Here is a 25,921-nt window from a genome sequence, read left to right as displayed (position 1 = left end):
TTATACCCCACAGTGCCCGGAACACTGCAGAATGTGGAGCTGGGCCCAGAACTCTGACTGGGAGTCACCTGAACAGCTCTCCTGCCAAGGAACCCACAGACACTGCCCATACCTCCACCAGAAAAAGTTCTGGCCACCTGGTCAGGCTCTGCACATGAGCGCTGCAGGACAGCTGTGGTGAATGCCCGGTTCCCTTCTTCTGACAGCAGCACTGGATCTCCTCTAGGGACCCTCTCGCCTCACAGTTGGCCCATGTGGTCCAGGTAGAGCTGACATCTCTCTGCCTTTGGGCACCTCAGGACATTGGCTGTAGCAACTAGTTTTGGGATAGATAAGCAACTAAAGGCAGGCTGAAAACAGCCAGGTGACTTCCAATGCAGAAGGAAGCTCTCTGTGCCAGGGGCTGTATGGCCACCTTGACGAAGAGCCTGATCAAGGAAGGAGCCAACTAGGAGGAAAGTGGATCCAAGAGGCCACATGGAGCAGCTTGCTGGGGCGCTGGATGCAGCCATGCCTGAAGCTGTCCCAGGCTCCGCAACTCTTCCAGTGCAGGAGTTAATAATGGTTCTTTCAGCTTAAGCTGGTTTGCATTGGGTCCTACCTCCTGCATACTAGAGTCCTTACTGTTATATTATTTTTAGCAATTTGTAATGCCTGGACTTGTACATCAATCTCAACTAAGAATCTAAAAATTGCCCCTTCTCTCTGACGTTAAACAGATTTAAGTAACACATATTTGAACTGTGGGTACCCAGCAATCATCTACTCTGAACATTTCTTCATTTTACAGATGAGGCCAGACAAACTGAGTCACTCACCCAGGGTCCCCATCATTCACCAAATTCTGACTGGGGGCTGACCCTGGGCCAGGCACATTCTGGACATTCGTCTTGTGAGCAGGACTGGCATGTTAGTGGCAGCAACGAAGCCAGAACCTGAATCTCTTCACTCACAGCTCTCCCCACAGCAGCACGAGGTCTCAAAGCTGGACTCAGAGGGGTTAAGGGACTTGCCCACGGTCACACAGGCAGTAAATAGCAGAGCCGACGCTTGGACATGCACGCTTACCTATGGGGCCATGGCAAAGTCTTAGTTTGAGCATAAAAGCCTTTGAGCATTTTGGGCCCAGGAATTTGTGGTGCTCTGAAGCTTCCAGCTGAGGAGACGGAAGTTGGCCCTATTTAATTTCCTTTTCTGAAGGCCCACCAGGCTGACTCAGCACACAACTCAGAGGCTGACTCAACACATGAAGACCGTTTTCCATGCCCCATGACATCATCCTCAGCCAGTCAGCAGCACCTACTCCCTAGCCCCCTGCCCACCAAACTATCCTGGAAATAACTAACCTCTGAGCGCTCAGGGAGACCAACTCCAGTGATAACTCTGGTTCCCTCACATGGCTGGGCCCTAATTACACTCTCTCTTTACTGCAATACCATGGGCTCAGTGAGTGGGTTTTGTCTGTGTGACAGGTAGAAGGAGCCCACTGGGTGGTTATGTCCCCTTGTGTAAACCCCAGCTCCTAGCACTGCTACCCCATGCCAGGGTCCTAAAGTAGCCGCACAGCCTCTGCCGGCCTGTGCACCCTCACCAGCCCTGCCTCTCCTCCCACATGCCAGGGCTGCAAAGTGGCCACACAGCCTCCACCAGCCTGTGCACCCTCACCAGCTCTGCCTCTGCCTCCCCTCCCAGGGCGGCAGCCTCCACCAGCCTGTGCACCCTCACCAGCTCTGCTTCTCCCTCCCCACTGCCAGGAGCCTTCAGAAGGAGCCTCATGGAAAGAGCAACCCAGGACATGAGTGTCTATGTGGCAGATGGTGACAGTGTCATTGGCCGTTATGGGAACAGAGGCCACCCATTCCTTCTCCCTCCCCTTCCTCAGGATGAGGAGCTTCCGATTAGCCTTCCCTGCAGCCCCGCTATGAGACACTGATTCCATCTTCCTTCAACTCAGTGCATTCGAGGGGCCCTGTCTCCAGGGCATGTCCCTGGGCACAGGGTTTCCCCAGCTGCACTCCTACCCTGTATCCTAATGTGGAAGTCTGGAACCTCCATTTGCCCAAATGATGAAGGTATTTTTCAGCCCCTCTGGCAATAACCCTGGGGGCGAGAAGCCGTTTGGGATGAAGCAGGCATGGTCTAATAGGGAGGATCAGCATTAGAGAGAAGACAGCCCCACTGCTAGGGGGAAGGCAGAGATGTGCACAAGGCACCCAGGATAGGAGCGCAGAGGAGAAATCTGGGCCCTGCCTAGAGAGACAGGGACAGGGAGGGCTCCCAAGAGAGGAAGCACTGGAGGGCATCCTGGGGCACCAGTAGCTGCTCCTCAGGGGATAAAAGCATAAAGGGTGCTTCAGGCCTTGGTCAGGTTAAACTGGAGAGGCTGCACAGGGCACTCTGGGCGGGTGTGACTCTCGGCACCTGCCTTCAAGCTCTGTGAGCAGCACAGTGTGGCCAGGTGGAGCTTGTGTGTGCATGGAAAAGGCCTCGGTGGTCTGGGCACAGCAGGTAGGCTTTCCTTACCCTTCTGTGGGACTCCAAAGGGTGCAGGTGGCAGAGCTCAGGCCTCCGGGCAGAGGTAAGTCACGTGGAGGGCATGGGTGTGTTGAGGAGGAGGCAGAGGAGGGCAGGCCTCTGGAAGGGAGGGCTGGAGCAGGGATGCCCATGTGGGGAGGGGAGGGAGACGCCACATCACACTGTTATGCCAACCTCAGAGGCCAGGCCCACCTCCAGCCTCTGCAGCTGCCTCTCACACCTGGGCTGTCTCAGCTCTGCACTGCGGAAAAGTCCCTCACTCCCCCATACTCACAGTAGCACATTCAAAAGTCCAAAAGGGGGAAGCCCCCTGAGGGTCCATCCATGGAGGAGTGGACACACCAAATATGGCAAATGCATGCAATGGAATATTACTCAGCCATGAAAAGGAAGGAAATTCCAACACCAGCTACAATGTGGGTGAACCTCAAAAAACCTCATGCTGAGTGCAAGGATTCAGACACAAAAAGACAAGCATTGCATTACTCCATTTGTAGGAGGTGTCTGGAACAGGTGAACTTGCAGTGACAGAGAGTAACTGAGAGGTTGCCCAGGATGGGAAAAGAAGGAAGAGAGGGTTTGCTTAATAGGTATGGGATTTCTGTTTGGGAAGAAGAGGTAGTTCCAGAGACGGCCATTGGCGATGGCTGCTCAACATTCTGAATGCGGCTGAACTGTACACGTAGAAGGGTTTAAATGTTATATGCATTTTTCCACAATGACAGACTCATGGCCTGGATGTGTCCCTGCCCAAATCTCATGTCGAGCTATAATCCCCAACATGGAGGTGGGGCCTGGCGGGTGGTGATGGGGACATGAATGGCTGAGTTCTCGCGAGATCTAGTGGGTTAAATGTGTGTAGCACCCTCCACACCACTCTCTCTTGCTCCTGTTTTCACCATGTGAGACACCTGCTCCCTCTTCAGCTTCCACCCTGGTTGGAAGCTTCCTGAGGGCTCCCCAGATGCTGAAGCCACGATGCTTCCTGTTCAGCCTGGAGAACTGTGAGCCAAGGAAATGTTTTTTCTTATAAATTACCCAGTCGCTTTCCAGTGGTATGAGAAGCAAGGAAGACACAAACAGCGCAAGCCTCAGACCTGGAGCCGGGTGCGGCACCCCGTCCCACTGCGGCTTGGCTTGCCCCTGGCACGACTCCTGAGTTTCCTGTACCACTCCTGGTTTCCCCGCTGCTTGCTAAAGCTCTTTCTCTGGACTTCTGCCTCAGTCCCTGACTCTCAGGGCCTGCTCAGGTGGCCTGAGCCCCCTGGATCCTGGCATCCCACCCCCGGGCACAGGTGGACCCTCAGGCAGAGTGTCAGCACCCACACCTGCTGCTTGCAGTTCAGACACTGAGGCTCCTGGCCCTCCTGTCCTGTGCTCCCCCCGGGGCCACAGGCTGACCTACCCACCCCGCCGACCTTGGGGGCCACCTGGGGCCCAGTCACCCGAATACGAGCAGAGAGCACAGAATCTGCTGTGGCCACTGGCCCCCACCCTTTACTGAAGACACCCTGATGCCCCTCCCTGATAGAACCCTCGGCGGCCCCCCATGGCCCTCAACGGGCTCTTCTCTAGCCAGGCCCCTGCCTGAGGAAATGCCTAGCCACACCTCGGCGGTTCATCGTGACCCCTGAACAATCTCTGTGCAGGGAGAGGTAGAACTGCCGTACGCTCTCACTGCCCCACTGAAAAGGCATCCTCATTTGTATGCAAATGCTGCTTGACCATTCCAGAAAAAAATCCTCTGGGCTAGACCCTTAGCGCTATTGATTAGCTTATAACAATATCCTTTCCCAATTGCAAAAGGTCACCCGATGTGTTTCCCTCCTCTGTCCCCCCAAGTCCAAGCTGCTCCCTGCCCGCTCCGGCTGTAAAGCAGCTCCTGCAAAACTGAGCCTCAGGGTCACTCCAATTATCCCAGGCCTGAAGCAACACCCTTCTAAATCTGCACCAGCAGCACTGAGCAGAAACACCAGGCTCTATGTGAAGTCAGGGAACTCTTTAAAATTACCAGCCAGTGAGCAGGGGGAGGTTCTGTGGTCTTCTTGTCCAAAGGGAGGCTGTTGCTTTCATTACCTGAGGCACGCTAGGCCCGACGAGGGATAGTCAGAATGTGATCTAAAAATGATGTTGCTTCTCACTGTGAGCCCTACAGAAGGCAGGGTCCCTTGAATCAGACCTAAGAGTCATATCTTATCTAAAAGGGGTGGAGACAATGGTCCACTGGACTTTCCAAGACCTAGAGAATGGGCTGTTACCAGGATATCAGGCTGGTTCCAGTCACCAGGCCCCTGCCAAAGCCCATGGAAGGACTGAGGCAGACATCTGCCCCTCCAGATAACGAGGTTCCATTTCGCACACACCCAGATCCCCACTGAGTTAACACTACTCTCATAGAGCAAAGCCACACTAAATATGATGGCCCCAGTTATCGAACAAACCCTTTGGGTCTCAAAAGCAAGACTTGACCATTCCCTTAAGCTGTCAGGACATTCCAGCTTGCCGTGGAGCCCATCTTTTCCAGCCAGTGCCGTGGAGACCTCGGCCCCAGTAGCAATATGTTCAAGGAGCAAGAACGCTGCTGGGCATCTGAGGGGCTTGGCCACAGCACGCCTGGCTGTCCCCACCACTATGGCCCTTGCTGGCAGAGGGCTTGGGGTGCATGGAGCTTACCGGCCTCGCCGACAAAGACCTCCACAGGCGCGCTGGCTGGGCTCTCACCGATGATGTTATAAGCAGTCATTATCACTTCATATCGCCGGTACTTCTTTAAATCTGCAGGGTTAAAGGAAATGGGATCAGCTTCCACCAGGACCATCTTCTGTTCCTAGAAAGCTTTCCCTATGAACCACACTGAAGGAAGCAGCACCCTCCAAGGAGAGGAAGGGGATTGCTGGAAGTCTGTGAAATGCCTGCATCCTCTGTGATAGGGCACTCTCCTCCTTTCCTCCCTATTAATGAAGCACCCACCAGCATTAAGCAAAAGATACACCCATTCTATCCTGTGTTCAGGTAAAAGGCAGAATGGAGGCTGGGCTCAGGCTCATGCCTGTAATCCCAGCACTTTGGGAGGCTGAGGCAGGTGGATCACCTGAGGTCAGGAGTTTGAGACCAGCCTGACCAACATGGAGAAACTCCGTCTCTACTAAAAATACAAAAAATTAGGTGAGTGTGGTGGCAGGCGCCTTAATCCCAGCTACTTGGGAGGCTGAGGCACGACAATTGCTTAAACCTGGGAGGTGGAGGTTGCAGTGAGCCAAGATCACACCATTGCACTCCAGCCTGGGCAACAAGAGTGAAACTCCATCTCAAAAAAAAAAGCAGCATGGAGCTCCCTCCTCTGAGGTATATGATTTAGAACAGGGGTCCCAACCCCCAGGCCACTAACCATGACATGTTAAGAACCAGGTTGCAAAGCAGGAGGTGAGTGGTGGCGGGTGAGTGAGAAAAGCTTCATCTGTATTTACATCTGCTCCCCATCCCTCGAATTACCGCCTGAGCTCTGCCTCCTGTCAGATAAGCAGAGGCATTATTTTCTCACAGGACTGTCAACCCTAGTGGGAACTGCACATGTGAGGGATCTGGGTTGTGCACTCCTTATGCTTTGCACAACCTAGATCCCTCGAATGTACAATTCACAATAGGGTTTGCACTCTCATGAGAATCTAATGCCTGATGAGCTGTCACTGTCTTCCATTGCCCCCAGATGGGACTGTCTTGTTGCAGGAAAACAGGCTCAGGGCCCCCACTGATTGTACATGATGGTGAGTTGTAGAATTATTCCATTATATATTACAGTGTAATAAGAATAGAAATAAAGTACACAACAAATACAATACACTTGAATCATCCCAAAACCATTCCCCCACCAGTTGGTCTGTTGCCTTCCACAAAATCAGTCCCTGGTGTCAAAATGGTTGGGATCCCTGATATTTTTTGAGAAGGAGTCTCACTCTGTCGTCAGGCTAAAGTGCGGTGGTGTGATCTCAGGTCACTGCAACCTCCACCTCCTGGGTTCAAGCAATTCTCTTATCTCAGCCTCCCAAGTAGCTGGGACCACAAATGCGCACCACCACGCCTAGCTAATGGTTTTTTTTTGTATTTTAGTAGAGACGGGCTTTCACCATGTTGGACAGGATGGTCTCGATCTCCTGACCTCATGATCTACCTGCCTCAGCCTCCCAAAGTGCTGAGATTAGAGGTGTGAGCCACCACGCCCAGCCTGGAGACTCCTGATTTAGAATAAAAAACATAACCTGGGCCTGCCTTTTGGTTCAGAACCTCTCCTTGAAATTATGAACAGATGGAGTAAGACTCTGGCATTTAAAATAGAGTATAGAAAGACATGGGTAACCAAAGGCCTCTGAGACCTTAGTGGCCATGTCCTGGGAAAGAAAGGGTGTGGGCTGCTGTACACGGAGATCTACTCGGGGCAGGTGGCCAAGCACCAGCTCGGCACTAAGTGACAGTGGGAGAGTAACTGACCTTTAAGCCAAAACATTCTGGAAGTTTCTTCCAGTGGTGAACACTGCATTGTGAGTGGCTTGGCTTTTCTGAGGCACTGCACCTGTGCCTGGCACCTGTGTGCTGGTGTGGATGGTGGTATGCTTGGGCCTGCAAATCATGCCTCCTGCTAGCTACCAGCCCAGCAGAGCTTCTGTGACTCAGGCCCCCGTCCGTGGAGCGCTGCCTTCAAAGAGATGTTTACAGGGTCTGCCCATGCTGCGGAGTCAGTATCTCAGCACGCTGGAGCTGTGCTGCCCTGCAAACATCCCCACTCCTGCAGAATGCCGGAACACAGCCGGGGCTCAGGGAGGGTCAGCCTCTCCCTCCTGTCTCCTCCACTTCCCAAATCAGCCAAGTTCCCTGTGTTTTAGTGAATAATATTAGGGCTCCACAATCTAGCCCTGCAGTTGGATTTTGAAATTCCTTCCTAGCTAGGAATCAAAGAAGAAACAACATGGGTTGTTTAAAGGCTAAGGGAGGTTGAGCGGATTAACAAAACGTGGTCTATCATTTAAGTGAATATTATTCAGTCTTGAAAAGGAAGGAAATTCCAACATCTGCTCTGACATGCATGGACCCTGAAGATGTTATGCTCTTGAAATATGCCAGCCACAAAAAGACAAATATGACATGATTCCATATGGGGTCCCTGAGTTGTCAAATCCATTGAGCCAGAAAGTTGAATGGTGGGTGCCGGTGGGGAGGGGCTGTAAGGAGTTAGTATTTAATCAGGACAGAGTTAAGGTTTGGGAAGATGAGAAAGTTCTGGAGAATGATGGTGATGGCTGCATAATGGTGTGAATGTGCTTAATATCACTGAACTGTATACTTACAAATGGTTAAGGGAGTGTGTCTTCTGCTATGTGTATTTTACCACAATAAGAAAAGAAAGAGGCTGGGTGGGTGCAGTGGCTCATGCCTATAACCCTAGCATCTTGGGAGGCTGAGACAAGAGGATTGCTTGAGTCCAGGCATTCAAGACCAGTCTGTACAACACAGCAAGATCCTGTCTCAAAAAAAAAAAAAAAAATTAGCCAGGCATGGTGGCACAAGCCTGTAGTCTCAGCTACTTAAGGGGATGCTGAAGCAGGAGGATCACTTGAGCTGGGAGTTCAAGGCTGCCATGAGCCGTGAGTTCAAGGCTGCCGTAAGCCATGATCATGCCACTGCACTCCAGCCTGGGCAACTATGTCGCTTAAAAAAGAGAAAAAAACGAGTGTTTGTTTGTTTGTTTGTTTGTTTGTTTGTTTTTTAAAGACAAAGAAGGCAGCTGGAGAGATCTTGTTCTATCTGGCTTTCTTCTCTGTCTCAAACTTGAAGACCAGATATTAGTAAATTTCCCTAGCCTCTGTTTCTAGAGGCTTCCTTTCCTGTCTCCCTGGTGGTTTGGTATGTGGAGATGCAGCATTTGAGAGGTGATTCCAGAAACTTGGAGCCATTAATCCAGGCTGGCCTTCCCTTGCACTGAGAGGCCAGTGAGTGCGCTCTGGGCGTAGTGTGTGCACTTTGTGGTGCGGGCTTCCGCAGAGAGCGCACACTTACGTGTTAGTTCACACATCGTCGATGTGGAGCTGCTGTTCACTGTCTTGAAGCTGCTTTGGGCTATTGGGGTAAGCAAAGCAGAAAGGTGGTTAGCATGCAGGGACGTGGTCATTACGGGGGATGTGCGGTGGGAACAGGGAAGACAGGTGCCTCACTGGGATGCCAGCCAGTTTCCACACTGCACCTCCCAGGGCAATAAAGACCGCACTGCCACCCAAGCTTTCCACCTGCTCCCGGTAACAACAAGGCACCCCAGTCCCAGACAGGAGGGGTGCATTCACCACTCGGATTCTGTGAAACACGTTAGTTTTCGGCACGACTTAGTGACAAGCGGCAGGACGCCTTTTTTCCCGGTCAGCTGGACGAGCCCAGCAAACCACCATAGAGAGAGCTTTGTGACCAGGTGTGTAAGCCCAGCCACATCCTGGGGCCTTCTATCGTGCTGTGTTTTAATTTTGCGAAAAAGACCAGGGAGATGCTAACTGTCTGGTGGTCATCAAGGGCCACCTTTGGCATGTGCTGAGAGTGCAGATCACAGCCGTGCACTTTCCCGTCTTCAACATTCACCAGTACCACACCTGGCCTGTGCTGGGGCACGCTGTGTGAGCACAGGAGCTGCCGTCTGCAGGCGGGGCCTCACGGAGGGAACCGGGTGTGTGGAAGGCCCCGCGGCTGGCGATGGCAAGTGAGCCAGGCAGCCCTGTTGGGAATGGCAGAGAGTGGGAGGGCACCATCCACGTGGCATGTTCTGGAGCTGTTCCCTCACTCTGTTCCCAGCACAAGGATGTCAAGGGACAAAGAGTACTTTTGTGACACCATTTGGTGGGTGCCAGGAAATGAACCCCTTCAAACCTCCATCCAAGGGAGGAGAGGTGAGAGTGGGCAGTCGTACTTCCCCAGGGTTCCAGAGTTGCCTTTAAGGCAGCTGGACCATCATCAGAGCCACAATCATGGCACAGTACAGGCTGAGCTGGGATCAGCCAGGGGATGAGCACCGTGGGCTCCAAGCTGAGGCTGTGCAGCATGCAGAGTGTAGGTGTGCAGTGCCTGGTATAGACAGGTGGGGCCTGTGCCTGGATTTGGTGGGTTTTACAACAGGTTTCCACTGGCTCCCTGCCTCCAACTCAGGCCCCAAAGCCCTCTCCCACTGAAGCCGGGAGTGCGCACTCCCTGGAGGCCCGGCAACTGCTCTCCTCTTAACACAGTCTGTGGCAGACAAGGCCCCTGTGTCTCTGCAGCTGCACCCACCTGCTGCACACCTACACTCTGCATGCCCCTGGTGAGTAAACCTGCCTGCTCCCTGTTCCCGCGGGCAGGGCTGCCTCTCCTCTCAGCCTCCTCTGCAGTATTTCCCACCATGATGTGCACTGAGCAGATCCTGAGGGTCCCCTGGGAACCTCCTTCCCTGCATCAGGACAGAGGGTACAGTCTCACCTGTGAGCTCAGCGCGTAAAGCTATAGGGCTTTTGAGCGTCTTGGCCTCGGTGCCTGACCCAGCCTCGTACTCCAGCTCCCGGTAGTAGATTCTGTATCCCTGAAGAAGGCCATTCAGGCTTTCGTCCCTAGGAGGCTGCAAAGACATCACACCGACTCAGCCACGCTGCAGGAGTCAACCCAGCCGGCCTGCAGCAGGGCTCACCTCCACCCCGTTTAGTTAGCCAGCTGCACAGAAAGAAGTCGCAGGTTCCAGCAGCAGGTGTCAGATTCGTCATGAGGAACGAGGCAGCTCCCAGGGCACAGCACTGAGCTGCAGAGTCACTCTCAGAACCCTGGTTTTTGTGTGCATGTGTGTGGGGACACGGCCATTTTGTCCCCTGCCCAGCTCAAATCCTTAAATGAGCACCAAGGCCGGGGCAGGAGGGTGGAGACAGACGCAGACGGTGAGCAGGCTGCATGCTGTGTGGTGAGCCCAGAGCAGGGTAGAATCTCAGGAGGCAGCCTGCTCTGAACCACCCATCAGCTGACCCCACCTTCCTTCTCACCCTCCACCACCCAGGCTGTGGCAGCCTCACTGTGCCCCTCACTGATGCCTCCCCATGCTAGGCCACCCCACCGTGCCTCACTCATGCCTCAGGCTGGAATCCCCATGGCCCCAAGTAGGACGCCTGCCTGGCCTACTGCCTTGCGGTGCGGTGATGTTTCAGCTGCCCTAAGCAACAGATACACTTTTGCCATCCAGCTGTGATCCCGCAATTCTTTCCAAGCCACGGCCAGGCGTTCATGAGACCCACATAAGAATTCAGTGAAACAGGGAGGACAGGCAGACAAGGAGGCGGCAGTTCAGGTCTTGCTAGAATCTAAACACAGGATCGTGAGACCCAAGACCTGCCGTCTACTTTAAGATGTGGCTGATCGCCACTCTAGACCCAGTGCAAGGCTTGCCTCTTCCTCCAGTCTGTTTCTGTTAATACGTTAAGTGTGGGGAGGATGTTTCCACATGGGAGACAAATCTGAGACTGAGAAGAGTCCTCCTACTCCAGGCAGACACCCTGTAAAGCCTCAGTAACCTTCCCACTCATCTGGGGGCTGAGCCTCTGAGCATCTGGTCTCCCTTCTTGGGATACTCAGATGAGGGATAAGGAACAGGAACCTGCCAAGCTGTGACCAGAAGATGGCTGAAGATGCGGCCATGAAGCCTTGTCTGAGGATGGATGTGCATGGAACTTCTGGTGTCCCGCTCACTGTGAGGTACCTGCATGTACCGCAGCACCATCCTGCTCCCTGGGCAGAGCCATGGCTTTGCTGTACAAGAGCCCCTTTGCTGTGGGTTGAACTGTGTCCCCCTGAAAGACATGCTCAAGGCTGAATGCTGTGTGGCGAGCCCAGAGAAGGGAGGCGGCCTGCTCTGAACCACCCACCAGCTGACCCCACCCTCCCTCTCACCACCCTGACACCCGTGAACCTGACCTTATTTGGAAATAGTCTTTGCACATGCAATTCATTATGACAAGGTCATACTGGATTAGGGAGGGTCCTAATTTGATGAGTGGAGGGAAATTATGAGAAGAGGGAAGTTAGGACACAGGACACACAGGGGGAACACACAGTGAAGATGGGGACAGAGACTGGAGTAATGTGTCTATAAGTGAAGAATGCCAAGAGTTGTCACCGGCTACCAGAAGCTGGGAGAGGCAGGAAGGATCCTCCCTGGACCCTTCAGGAGCAGCAGGACTCTGCTGACACCTTGAGTTTGGACTCTTGGCCTCCAGAGCTGTGAGAGAATAAGTTTCTGCCCTTTGAACCACCTAACAGGTGGTAACTTGTTTTGCAGTCACACAAAACACAGCCTTGTAATCCAAACTCTCCAATCATCGCTATCCGAACCCAGGCACCAAAAGGGGTTGGATGTTTAGATACTTTCTCTTTAGACTCTTGCCACTCGTGATGCAAAACCCAAATGTGGAGGAAGTGGTGTGCTTTGCTCCCCAGGCTCTCTGCGAGAATAGTGAGGATAGTGAGGGGCACTCGCACAGTGGCAGCAATGAGGAACAGCACTCATACGTGGAACATGTGACACTAACGCATGCACCGGAGGCACAGTGTGCACCCGGCAGACTCAGGACGTTTTCCAAAATGAGGCCTGCTACCACGTTAGCTTGGGTAGCCCCAGGACACTGCCATGTAGGGCCGCTGGCAGCTGTCCCTCTCCAGGACTTTCTGACTCCCCTGCAATGCTCCCAATTCAGGAACAGTACTACAGGATGCAGAAAAGCAAAACAGGAATACCTAAGTGGATTTGCTGGGTCTTTGTGATCCATGTCTGAGGGGCCCTGCAAACCCACACCATTAGACACCACTCCAACCTGGACACGGTTCCGCTTCTGGCCCATGTGCAAACCCAGGGGCTAAGAGAGCTGCTGTCCAGGGAGGATGCTTCTGAGTCCCCCGTGTCCCTGACACGGTGTGCTTGTCAATGCCCCACAGCCCTCCCAATTTTACAGAAAGTTACGAGTCACTCATCCATCCCATGGGCTGCAGCCCCAGCTCCGAAGACTCCTGCTGCCCAGCACAGACCAGAGAGGGGGAAACAGCCCTGCCAGGCATTTGGCTCCAACTTCTCAAATGGACAGTGGAGTTGGCAATTATCCAGGAGGGATAATCCTGCTGGCTTTTCCTTTTCTCTCTTCACCCTTCACTGGCCATCACTAACAGCTGAGGGGACCCTGGTGCTGGTTCTGCTCCAGCTCCTCTGCTCTGGCCTCGGCTGGTCACCTTCACAGGGCCGAGGCGTGCTTGGCTTGGACACCAGGCCAGAACCACCGACCCAGAGTCCAGGGACTTCAATGTCAAGTAAAGTCTCTTGTTTTTTGCTTTTTTTTTAAGCTATAAAAATACAAGACACCCAGCTAAATCTGAATCTGAAAATTATTGTTCTGGAATTCAGATGTAACTGGGCATCCTGGGTTTTCTCTGGATACTCACTCCATCCCCAGTGCTGCCTGCCTTCCATCAGGACAACCTACAGATGGAAATGCTTTTAAAAGCACCTCTAGTAACAGAGCTGGAGAAACAATACAGAAAGTGAGCCAACACAGATGAGGGTCTCTCCAGGGTGCAGGGTACCTGAGGCAGTGGCAGACCATCAGCAGGGCACAGCAGGGTCCCTGGGGCACGTGGCCACCCCATCTGTCCATGCCCTGTGGCCACTGATGACTTTCTCCAGCAGGGAGTCCTTCCTCACTGGTTCAAGGGGCTCCCAGCACCGCTCAGTTTGCCAGGAAAACAAAATAAAACCCAAACCTGACCAGCGATTTCTGAGCTCGGGAAGCTGAGAACTGGCAGAAAAAGAAGGAGTGAGAATTGGTGGCCCAGTCCAGAGGCTGGATGGGGGAGCAGGCGGGAGAGGCTACAGTGTCTGCTGACTTCATTAAATGCTCTTTTTCTTTTCTACAATTTTGATGACAAAACAGCATTTGGGATGCCAGCAACGGTCACTCACAGGTGTCCTGGGCTTCTCATTGGTTCTTTCTCCAGCTCACCCATCCTGGGCCCCCAGTCCTGGTCTGCCCCCTAGGGCTTGGCATGTCATATTGTTTCCTAAAAACTGGGGGTGCTGATGGGGTTTGTTTTTGGTTTCCTCCCTGTGGAGTCTATAGAATCACATTCAGAGCAGCTTTTTTTTTTTTTTTTTTTTTTTTTTTCTGAGATGGAGTCTTGCTCCGTTGCCCAGGCTGGAGTGCAGCGGTGCAGTGGTGCAATCTCAGCTCCCTGCAACCTCCATCTCCTAGGTTCAAGCAATTCTCCTGCCTCAGCCTCCTGAGTAGCAGGACTACAGGTGGCTGCCGCCACGCCCGGCTAATTTTTTGTATTTTTAGTAGAGACAGGGTTTCACTGTGCTAGCCAGATGGTCTTGATCTCCTGACCTCGCCAACCCCCTGCCTCAGTCTCCCAAAGTGCTGGGATTACAGGTGTGAGTCACCTCACCCAGCCCAGAGCAGCTTTTAGGTTTTCAGTGGTTTTACTCCCACTCTTTAAAAATTTGTCCCTTGTGCTAGGAGTGGGAGCCATTCAGTGTTGCATTCAGCTTCATACTGGGTGCAAACAGTGTTGTGATGAAAACAACAACAAAGATGTGGGGGCGCGGTGGAAAACCTGTGTGCGTAACACCCACACACACACGCAGTCAACTCACATCACACGCAATGGGGTTCTGGGCAGTCTGCTCTTTTTTTATTCTTTTTGAGACAGGGTCTTACCCTGTCGCCCAGGCTGGAGTGGAGTGGTACGATCACAGCTCACTGCAACCTCCACCTCCTGGTCTTAAGTGATCCTCTTGCCTCAGACTTCCAAGTAGCTGGGACTACAGGCATGCACCACCACGCCCAGCTAATTTTTAAATTTTCTGTAGAGATGGGGTCTCACCACATTGTCCAGGCTGGTCTCAAACTCCTGGGCTTAAGCGATCCTGCAGTTTGCTCTTTCATACTCTAGTCCTGGTTATCTCATGGGTCACAGCTGAGACTGAAATTAAAACCCTCATTCTGTAGGGCATCATTTTTCAAACACAACTGTTAGCCACACTGAGATAGGTTTACTGAACCTCTTTCTTAGAGGAAATACAATGGATGCAAAAGTTGGAAAAGTCAGTATGTAAGAATGAAGACAGGCGATTCTCTGCAGGCCATCTGGATTTCAGAGAGAGGAGGCCGTTTGCTCTCCAAGGTGATTTAGCTGACTATGTTAGCCTGAAAGAGTACAGGACATCTGTCCCATGTGACTCAGGCAACTGCACAGATGTGGCTCTAAGGGAGGCAGGAGAGCGCTATGCCCTTGGGCCCTCCCACAGAGAGGGAGGGTAGTGCCCAGAGCCAACAGGAAGGCCTGGTGTTCTGGCTCCTTGAAAATCTGCACCTGTCTCCTCACACTGCCTCACCAAGAGGGAAACACGTACGAACACTGAACTCTGCCCCTCGGGATATGTCTTGCCATCTCATTGCGTCTAGGAGAGCTCCTGAGCTATCATGCACCAGGTGCATGACTGAGGAAGATGGCTCTGAAGCCTCAGAGAGGGTGAGCACACTGCTGGGAAGAACTGGAGGGTAACAGCAGGGAGCGGCTTTTGAGCCGCCCTTGGAGGAGGAGGAGATATTTGATGAGGGAAGAGGGGCTGGCCCTTTGCAAGGTGGACACAGTGCCTGGTGTAGCCCCACAAGATGCGAGTGAGGGGCATGAAGGACAGGGTCACGTCTGCAAGGGTCTAGGAGCAGAAGCCAGGCTACAGGTATGGTTCCTGGGGCCTGAGCCAGGACTAGCCCAGGTCCTGAGTCATTCCCCACTTCAGGCTCCCCAGAAGGAGACTGGCCAGAATGGAGCTTCCTCCAATCCACTGGAGCCATGGATGGGTTTGGTGGGTCCTGTGGGCTACTGCTAGTCCTGGTAACAACCAGTCTTGCAAAAATGCAGAGACAGGAGCCCTTTGCTGAACGACAGATGGCAGTGATTTCCAAGACCCTGAGGGCTTCTGACTTTTCTTTTCCGGGCCCCTGACACGGCAACACTTCCCTGCTAAAGGCTTTCACCCAGCACCCAGCTGTGCATACAGAGGGCCTGCTCTTTTTGCCTAAGGCTCCTGGTCCACCCACATGGTCCCAGGCAGTCCTGCTGGGAGTCCTGTCCTTGCTGCTCACACTGGTGGCACGGTGGGAATGGCTGGATTCTGGGCAGTGAAGATGAGAGCCCCCAGCTTCCATTTCTGTGCTCTGGACTGACTCAATCAGCGGGACGAAGGGGCAAGCAGACAGATCAAAAGCTTGTAGCCGGGGCAATGTAAGTACCAGCCAAGCAACCTCACCCTGTGGTCACCTTCAAAGCCTCCCTCTCACCCCAGATTAGACCCGTAGCAGCTCCAGGCACTGAAACCTCAGCAGGAACACTGTAGAGGCCTCTAGCCAGCTCTGCAGACACACAGACGAGAAAGGATTGCAGAGAGAGCAATTTACTTTTGGGGAAGGAGGGAAGCTTGGGTGGGATGGGGAGGACTGGATTCATTTCACCAAAACTATCAACTAAGCAGAAAGTTAGGAGCTTGGAAAATAAAACTGTTCTCCCTGGGGACCAAGTGTGGTTTCCCAGTCTCTGGGGCTGGAAGATGGAGGGGAAGGGGCTGAGGGTTACTGAGCTTGGACTCACAGATATTTCTAGCCAAGGCAGATGGGACAATTTAGAGATATAAGGAGAAGAGGCCAATCTCCCTCCCCCAACAGGCACAATGTCCATCAGCCACTGGCCTGGGGCCATGTTTGGCCAACAGGCTAACTGATGCTGTTTGCACCAGAAATCCCTGAAGAGTCAAAATGCATAAATGCATCCCCACCAAGCAGGGGTCTTCCAGGCCCGGGGAGGGGATACAGTCGGCCCGTACCCTCAGAGGGTGGCTTCCTTAAAGGCAGCAGCTGGCACAGGTCTCTCTGTTAGCAAGTGCCATCTTCCCAGTGGGAGCCTTATAAAGGGTCTGGTGGCTTCACAGAGATGCGCAGGCCTGCCTGCATGGGGTTCTGAACTGGGTTCAACCAGTTTCCATTCCTGGACTTTGGGATTAACCTGTGAGTAATCTGTGAAAGAGGCTCTCCAACTCTGGAGGTGCTTTGGAGGCATCCGTAGGGCAGCTACAATGCACCCACGAGGTCAAGGTCAGGCTCCAGATTCGGGTCCTGGCCCTGCAGCCACCTTGCAGTATAAGCTTGGGCTGGCTGCTCACACTCCCAGGCTCAACCCCGTGCCCGTAACAGGCAGAAGTCTGGCTGGACGGTCTCCAGAGTACTATATGACTTGAAACAAAAGGTTCGCTTTGCACTGCAGACCGGTGTCCCCAGCCCGTCACATGTCTCTGACTCTGCATACACCTGGGGGCAGGCCACGTCTGGGCCATGTTCGTGTTTAAATGCCCACAGCAGCTGGGCCAGGCCTCAGCCATGGCAGATGCTCAGTCAGAGCCGGAGTTCAAGATGGCCTCATCTGTGTATCACTGCACGCTGGCTTGGTGATCTGTGTGGAAAGAAGCTTGAAGGGAGCTGGGAGCCCTTCCTCAAAACACCTTCCCTCTGCCTGCCATGCACCAGAAATTCCGCCAGCAGACTGCTGGAGGTTCTTCAGTTTTCAAAAGCCCCTGGGTTTTTTTTGTTTTGTTTTTGTCTGTCTCCAGGCTGGAGTGCAGTGGTGTGATCTCAGCTCACTGCAATCTCTGCCTCCCAGGTTCAAGCGATTCTCCTGCCTCCGCCTCCCGAGTAGCTGGGAGTACAGGCACGCGCCACCATGCCCAGCTAAGTTTTGTATTTTTAGTAGAGACGGGGTTTCACCATGTTGGCCAGGATGGTCTCCATCTCTTGACCTTGTGATCTACTTTCCTTGGCCTCCCAAAGTGCTGGGATTATAGGCGTGCCAAAGCAAAAGCCCCTGTTGAAATACAAATGAACTGGTAGGAGTCTGCCTGGATTTTATCACCAGATGTGAGAGGCAGGAAGAAGTCAATGCTCAGGGGCAGGGAAGGGCCGGAAGAGCTGCGAAGGTGGGCAATCTGGAGGCTACAGGGCTGAGTGGAGGGAAGGCCTGGAGGTGGGAGGAGGCAGGATGTCCATGGGGAGCCTCCCTCCTTCTAGCTACTTGTAAGGTGTCCCCTGGGCCCCCTGCAGTTGCTGGCCTCTGTGGAATCTCCTGCCCAGATCCCTCTGCTGAGCAGGGAGTACGGGGAGGAGGGAGGGAGGGGCAGCAGGATAGGGCCTAACTCTCCTAGTTCTAGAGACAGGGAGCTGGGTTGAGGGAAGCTCAACTATGTGCCACCGCCTCATGTGAGTTTGGCAGAGCAGGTGCCCAAATCCAAACCTAATCCGTCCACCATGATCCCCTGGGCATCTGAGCTTTCAGTTTCCATCCTGTGCCTTCTGCTTCATAGAGAGTGGAAGGAGTTCAGTCCTGATGGTTCTGAGAGCACAGGAGGCCCAACACACCATTCCATGCGAGACATGGCATCAAACACCACCGACATCACCCAGAAGCTTTTGCTCAGGCTGTGCCAGGGGCCACGCACTTCTTCAGCCTTTTACTGAAAGGGCCTGTCTGTCCTGCAAAGTATATTCAGGTGCCGTTCTAGCCAGAGTTAGTTTTGTTCCTTCTGCTGTCTTTCCATCAATGCCTTATAGAGCCCACTGTGCTTAATGAAAGCTCTTCACATTCTACAGCCTGCCTCAGTCCCCTCCGGAGCTCAGCACCCCACACAGGAGCTGGTCCTTTGTGGGTGATGGTACAAGTCAAGAGAAACAACCCCAAGATGTGTTCTGAAGAGGCAGGATGCCTCCCCACCTTTGCCCAGGCAGCTGTAACCCTCCTTTGGGAAGGTGCCTGCTAGAAACTAGAGTCTATCCTCCACTGAGAGCCTCCCTGAAGGTGTGATCAACTGCTTAGTATTTTTTTCTTTGCTAGAAAACAGCCTCAAAACCCACTTACAGGCTGGGCACAGTGGCTCATACCTGTACTCCCAGGACTTTGGGAGGCCGAGGCAGGAGGATTATTTGAATCCAGGAGTTTAAGACCAGCCTGGGAAATGCAGTGGGAAGTCCTTCCTCCCTTTGCCAGTGGCTCCCAGACGGATCAGAAGCTGTGATTTCCCAGGGGCAGGAGTTGGGCCCAGGCTGTTTTCTTGGTTCCCACTCCGGCCCCCTAAGCTCTAGTAAACTCAGCAGGGCCGAGTGCCACTTCCAGTTAGTACTCTTCCAGTTCCACCAGGAGACACTGGGACATTCTTTTATCCCCTAGAAAGGTTCCTGTCTTATCCAGAAAAGCTGGATCCCTTAGCAAGAAAAAGGTGGCCAGAAAGCAGCCCCGCACACACCATGGACACATGAAGGAGACTATGTGCTCTTCACAGAACCCAGCTTGTTACATGCCCACGCTCCATCCCTCAGACAAGTGGTAGTAGCAAGTGAAATGGGGTTGAATCCCATAAATTGCCACTTTGATACCTCAAACATGATCATATTTCATAGGATCATACAGCAAGAGGGGGAAGCAGAGCCCCTCCCAAAATCCCTCCAAGCCAGCCCCATCCACAGCCCAGACAGGCTCTTCCCAGCGGGTTCCTCTCCGGCATCTCTAGCACCACACAACTCAAGCCCACGCCCAGGAAGGTGGCTGATGCTGCTCACTCAGCACGTCTCTCTCCTGGCCTAGCAGGCATCTCTGGCACCTCCTATCCTAGCCTGGCCCTGGCCATTGTCCTCCGTGCTACAGAGTGAGGCCACTCTCCTTGGAGTCGCCCTTCTGCAGGGCCCTAGGAGATGCTCTGTCTGGGACATCCCTGTGTGGCCTCGGCTGGGTTTCCCAGCATCCCTGCCCTTTCCCGCAGCCCTTTCCTTTCCACAGAACCCTGTGCTGCCTCCCCCATGCCAATGGAGTGCATGTGGCCAGGATACCCCCTCGCTCTCCAAGGTCATGTCCAGACCATTTTTCCCCTCCTGCTTTTCTCCTGACTGCCTGAACCATTGTTCCCACCTGCTGCCTCAGGACCCTGCCATTGTCCTTGAGGACAGCATCAGCTCCAAGGAAGAGGCTCACGCCCACCAGACCACCCTCCCAACCCCAGCTCCCAGCAGCCACTCCTAGGTTGACCTGGCCTCATGCCAGCCCCATCCCACTGTGTTCCCAGCTCCCCAGCAAGGCAGCCTCCACTCTGGCCTCGGGAACTTCCCTGTGGGCCAGAAGCTTTGACTCTGCCCTTGTGTTTGGTCCCCTGCCCGTCTGTCTGTTGTGTCTGCTGCCAGGCCAACCTCCAGCCCCGAGGAAACTCAACATCTGCCTGCCCCAGACCCAGGCCACGTGAGCTCTGGGCAGAGTCCTCCATACAGATCACCAACCCACCCTTCAGCAGGGATCTCCCTGGGTCCTACAGCCCTTCCTCATGCAGTTTTGTGCCTCTGTTATTTTTGCCATCAATGCACTTGTTAGTAAACATTGCCCAAAATTGAAACTAAGGGAAAGAGACAGCAGTGTGTCCTTCAATGCCTTACTGAAGCATTGCTGAACAGGCCCCACCAAGGATTCTGTGATTATCTGGAAGAATATGCCTTTGGTTGACTCACTGCATGCTGGAGATTAAAGACTCAGACTTAGCCGGGTGTGATGGCTTGTCTATAATTCCAGCATTTTGGGAGGCTGAGGCAGGTGGATCACTTGAGATCAGGAGTTAGAAACCAGCCTGGTCAAAATGGTGAAATACCATCTTTACTAAAAATACAAAAATTAGTTGGATATATTGGTGTGTGCCTATAATCCCAGCTAGCTGGGAGTCTGAGGCAGGAGAATCGTTTGAACCTGGGTGGCAGAGGTTGCAGTGAGCCAAGATTGTGCCACTGTACTCCAGCCTGGGCAACAGAGTGAGGCTCTGTCTCAAAATAATAATAATAAATACAGACCCAGACTATGGGAAAATACGTACAATCTAGTAGATATTTTGTCTAGTTGCAGATGACTTCTCTAGTAAAGCTAACTCCAGAGGCTGCAGTTTTACTGCTGCTCTGGAGGGTGATAACCAATTTGTGTATACGTAACAGCCTTGCTCCAGTGTCCTGGGTCAAATGCAGAGACATACTCGGTTCCTCCAATGCTCTCAGACCGGCCTCCCCATCCTGCTGGTCCCTCCTGAATAAGGAGTGTCAAGTTCATTCGCTATGTGCATCACAGTCCTGCTTCTAATGTTTTGGAAACTACACCGAGATGATGACTGACACCATTTCACACTTGCGTTTGTGAGTCTGAGGGGGCGTCTCCTCGGTTCTATTCTCAAACGCTTAGCTTGGGGCTGGGCTTGCAGTTCATGTCCAGACGTCATGGCTTAATGCGCAGGAAAACGAGAACACATTTGACAAAACACACAATTCCCCTTGTTCTTACCTGCCACTGTATCAGGACAGAGGATGTGGTGTGTGGCGTGGCTGATACAGATCCCGGGGGCTCTCCTGGAACTGAAAACACAGGAGGGGAAAGCGGGTGTCAGGGTGGTGGTTATGTTCCGCTGCCCTTCCCAGGGCCACCCCCAGGGAGTATGGGAAGCTGATGAGCCCTGCCTCCTTCCTTCTCCAGGGGTCACCTTCTCCTGCCCTTCCTCAGGGATTCCCAGACCTTCTCTTTCAAAGCCTGTGCCTGGGATAGGAGGGATTGGACCCTAACAATGGCCCTGAGAAACAGACTCAGACTGGGCTCTCCCCATGGTGGACGTTCCTAGAGGCACCTCTCCAGTGAGGGCATCGTGGAGCAGTCTGGCTGTGACCCTCCCTGCAGGGTTCGGATCTTCTGGGAGTGGGAGAAACATATATATATATATATATATATATATTTAAGATACCTAGGTGAGAGCTACTTTTCCTGAATAGGACACATGATCACACCAGATCACTTGGTTTGAAATGCTAAAGGACTGTCAGGAAAGGGGATCAATTTCTAGTGAGGCTGCAAATGGCTGGGACAGCAGAGTGAAGGGGATCTGCCAGGGATCTGCTCTGCTCTCATTGGTTTGACTCTGTCCGTGGCCATGCCCTGCACTCTGGCCAAACTAAACTTCTTGTCATCTGCCACATCCAGGAGGTCTTCTGTGCCCTTCTTTCCTGTCTCCTCTACTCCCTCCGAATATATGCGGTCCTATCTGGGCATACTGAACTGAAATCTTATGCCTCCCCAGATCGCTGAGGCCCAGCAGAAGCCTGACACACATTCTGCGTCCAGTCCATATTTACTTGAACTGAATGAGGATGTTCTTCCCATAGGTCCACTTGTGCATCTAGCAGACACCTCTCCACTCAGCACAGAGAATCACCTACTCTGTGATTCTTTTCTAGGCCTGGCAGTGCCTGCGTCAGTCACACCTCCACCCTCCCCATTCTGCTTTAGGGACAGGTCTCCCTCCAGCTCCCCTCAACCCATGTTGTTCCAGCTTAGTGGTGGGCCCTCTAGCCAGTTTCCTGACAGCCCTGGTGACACAGCAGTTCCATTATAGGGAGTTCTCAATGTCCTCGAGTTTTAAGGTTATGCAGGGAAGTAGAAATCACTGTAAAAAGAAACTTCATCAGTAAACCGCCCGCATACTCAGAGGACTCTCCCTATCTTGCCAAGGGTTCCCCACCCCCTGGAGAGTCTGTGCCTGTCAGTCTCTAGATAGTGCAAGACAACACAACACAAATACAATGCAAATCCATTGCAAAGAGAAACTGCACATCCCAGGCAAGGCGATGACCAGATAGGCGTATCAAAGTCTGATTTGAATATCAAAGGATAAGAAAGGCCTCTTGAATATTTTTTTCATAAATGGTTCTTTTTTTCATAAATGGTCCTTTTGGATGGTGCCCTGAAGGTAAAAGGAGGCTGCTGCACTTCGCTCTCACACAATCTGTCAGAGAGGTTACCACAGCAGTATCAGCTAGTGTGGGGTTTTGTTCTTGATTCTAAGATTTAGTGCTTAGTTGCAAACATTATCTCAATTGTGTTAAAGGTAAGGTTAACATGAATGCATTTATATAGTTTTTGTTTTGTAATTTAGTTCCTGCAAAGCCTTTCCCTTGTGGTTGAGTGTGAAATTGGTCCCCGCTTTAAGCAGATTAACTGGAAAGGCTTTTCCAATTACAAGTAGCCTTGGCCTCCAGGTTTGCTACCATAAGGTGGTGCAGAATTTGCATGTAGCCTGCATACATCCTCCTGAATACCTTAAATCCTTTCTAGGTTACTCATAAGACCTCTTATAATGTTATAATTTGTAACATTGTTATATAACAATGTTATACATTTGTAACAAATGTTATACATTGTTGTACATTTGTACAATGTTATGCATTTGTAACATTGTTATAACTGTAGGAGCTCTCTTGAGCAACCTATAAATTGTACGATGTCATAATACTCTCCAAACAAATACAGAGTTACATTATACTTCTTTAATTTTTTTTTTTTCTCAACATTTCGAGGATGTGGGACTCTTGGACAGTGAGCTCCTGGGGCTAATCCCAGCTCCCCAGGGCCCATTCACTAAGGCCTTGGACCACTCCATATACCCAGAGCAGCTCCTCTCTTCCTCACTGGCTTCCCCTAGGGCTCCGACAAATTCCTAGGATTCAGGCTCAGCAAAGAGTTGGGTGAGAGGCAGGAGCCATAAAAGCCAGCCAGTGTTTCTCTAGGGGCAGGCATGGTTTTCCTGTAAGCACACCTAGGGCCTGTTGGAGCCCCTTGTAGGTTCTGGTCTGCTGGGAGTACAGGGTTTGCAGCAAAATAGCCTCTGTGAGTTATTGAGAAGCTGGGAATGGTTTGCTCAACCCCTTTGCTGGTCCCTGAGGTCCAGGGAGGCCTGTGTGGGAGAAACCACACTTCCAGGTCATCGAGAGAGCAGAACTGAAGATGCGAGGTCACAGAGCGAGCCAGTTGGAAACTGGTGTATTGGAAAATTCTTCCACTGGAGCGTTAAATGGTAAAGACAGTGCTTTGGGGGTAGGCTGAGGGAATGATAATGAAGCACTGCTGGGTGAACTAAGTGCTTGGTTTCCAGCCTGGGAGCTGAGCTATTACCCACCATCCATTCTTTTCCATCCCACCCATCCTGTGATCACGGCTGGATGTGGGTGATAGAGCTGCCTCCTGGGCTCACCACAGGCCTGGACCACACAGAAGGACAATCCATCTTTAGGCCCAGTGCCACAGAGGTGGGATGGAACGGGTGAAAACGCCACCTGGAGCTCGGAGGAGACCTCACTTCCTATCACTTACCTGCATTGTTGCCAAAGAGTGGCTCGAGAATGAGAAAAATTGGGAAAATCTCTTAAAACCCAGCTACCCGCTGACATTTATTTTTAATGGCCCTATCAATTATTCAATTTCTGGGATGCTAATGGATAGTAGGGGCTTTGGAAGCCAATCAAAGAAACTTCCATTCCATCTGGAAGCCCTTGAAGCCTTGATTTATGATCACAGGCTGTGCGGAAACCCTCCAAGCTGCCTGTCACTAATGGAATTCTACTGCTTGCCACCACTCCCTGGTGACCCCTTCCTGGCTCAAGACGACAGTGGGGCCTCAGTGTCCTAGGGTCCAGGGGCAGTGGCCAGGAATGTGGTCTGTGCCCTGGGTTGCTCACCATCCTGCAGCGTGGTCACTGCCTCTGTCTCCGAACTGAAGTCGCTGTCCCCAATGTCATTGGTGGCTTTCAGGCGCAGCTTGTAGGAGGTGAAGGGCCTCAGCCTGCAATGTGGAAGAGACCGTGACTGCTGGGGCCCTGCCACTCTGCCCTGCCCTCAGGCGCCCCTGGCAAAGCCTTGGGAAAAGGGGCAAATCCCTCCCCTGTCCTGAGACTCTAGGCTCCTGTGCGTGTCTGTTAGCGGGGAGGCTGTTCTTGACTCAGACCCAGTCACTTCCCAGGTGCAGTGAACAGGGGCTTCAAGGGGACCCTGAATCTGTCTTGGGAGAAGCCCTTGGACACCTGGGCCACCGTAATCCTCAGGGAGAAAGGAGCTGCACAGAGGGCAGTGAGTGCAGGGCATCCTGGCCCGGGGGAGATTCTGCGCAGGGCTCCTTGGGGAGGCACTGCCAACTCCTCACTGGAGCTGCCCTGGCACTCCAGTCAGCACTGCTCCCCAAGGAATGTCGGGAATTTCTCAGGAAGAGCTGACTTCTGGGGCCCTTGTGCTGATCTGGAGTATAAAGCGAGTTCCCGTCTATGTCTCATGCTTTGTCCTCCTGGCGCTCTTTACTGGCCAGGCCCAGCCTTGAGGGCCTCTCCAACGTCCACCACCTGTCTGGCTGCAGGCAAAGACCCACCAGCCCCACATCCCTGCTGTTCACTGGGGCTGACATGGTGCCAGGCGCATGGCAAGCACAACCCCTTTCAACCCGTGTGAGCTCTGTGAAAGGAGGCATAATTATTCCCATTTTTAGGATGATAAAACTGAGGCCCACTGCTGGAGGACTAGTAAATGGCAACATTCACATGTCACTTTACATAAGACCACATCCCTGGCAACCATCCAAGTGAAAAATGCCCCCGGACCTTCGAAGATGTCAACAGCACTAAGGCTTCCCCGAGGTGCCTTTTCGTGTTACCAATGCAGGCCTACTTCCATCTGCCCACCCACCTTCCTTCTGTCCCTTCTTCCCTCCCTCCCTCCCTTCCCTCCTTCTTTCCTTCTCTCCCTTCCTGCCTTCCCACTTTCCTTCCTTCCTTTCTTCCCTTCCCTTCTTCTCTCCTACCTTTCTTCATTCCTCCCTCCCCTCCCTCCTTCCTTGTACGTCTCCCTTCCCTCTTTCCTTCCTTTCTTCTTCCTTCCCTCCTTCCTCCTCTCCCTTCCACCTTCCTTCCCTTTCTCCTTCCCTCCTTCCTTTCTTCACTACTGCCTTCCCTCCTTTCTTCTTTCTCTCCCTTTTTCTCCCTTCCCTCTTTCCTTCCTTCCCTCCTTCCTTTTCCCTTCTCTTCCTTCCTTCCTTCCTTCCTTCCTTCTCCCCTTCCTCCCTCCCTCCCTCCCTTCCTTCCCTTTTTCCCTCCCTTCCCTCCATCCCTCACTTCCTTCCCTCCCTCCCTCCGTCCAGCCATTCTACAGGCAATGGGTCTCCTGTGCCAAGTCCCATGCCATTCCTTAGACTAAGCCTTCAGCCACACTGTTGTGTGCACATGACGCTGGGATCTTGGTCAAGCCCCAGTCGGTCACGGACCCACCCTACAGCCCGTGCATGCTCAGTCACTGGCTGGCTGGCTTCTCTCAGATGCCCTTCACGTGACTTCAGAATGAGCAAGTGAGAAAGCTGCTCTCTTATTCTCCCCGGCAGGCAGTGGCTCTGCATCAGGTGAGGGCTCCAGCCTCCTTTCAGTTTGCAGGAAACTTG

At 52.7% G+C, this 25,921-nt stretch overlaps 1 protein-coding gene across 4 annotated transcripts in view; it reads right to left on the bottom strand.

Annotated features, from left to right (window-relative positions):
- The window catches only part of SDK1 (sidekick cell adhesion molecule 1), a 948,273-nt gene that overhangs the window by 78,602 nt on the left and 843,750 nt on the right, over positions 1-25,921 (bottom strand). For 3 of the 4 annotated variants that reach the window (XM_039460606.2, XM_074390484.1, XM_074390485.1), the window contains 5 exons: positions 24,183-24,286; positions 20,965-21,035; positions 10,018-10,153; positions 8,584-8,643; positions 5,209-5,310 (listed from right to left, as the gene is read on the bottom strand). In XM_039460606.2, the coding sequence (XP_039316540.2) occupies positions 5,209-5,310; positions 8,584-8,643; positions 10,018-10,153; positions 20,965-21,035; positions 24,183-24,286 (473 nt within the window). The remainder of the gene's footprint in view (positions 1-5,208; positions 5,311-8,583; positions 8,644-10,017; positions 10,154-20,964; positions 21,036-24,182; positions 24,287-25,921) is intronic. The other variant, XM_074390483.1, reaches the window with a different exon arrangement.

This window comes from Saimiri boliviensis, chromosome 20 (assembly GCF_048565385.1).
Source record: "Saimiri boliviensis isolate mSaiBol1 chromosome 20, mSaiBol1.pri, whole genome shotgun sequence".
Classification (NCBI taxonomy): domain Eukaryota; kingdom Metazoa; phylum Chordata; class Mammalia; order Primates; family Cebidae; genus Saimiri; species Saimiri boliviensis.
This window is presented reverse-complemented; position numbering and strand designations above follow the sequence as displayed.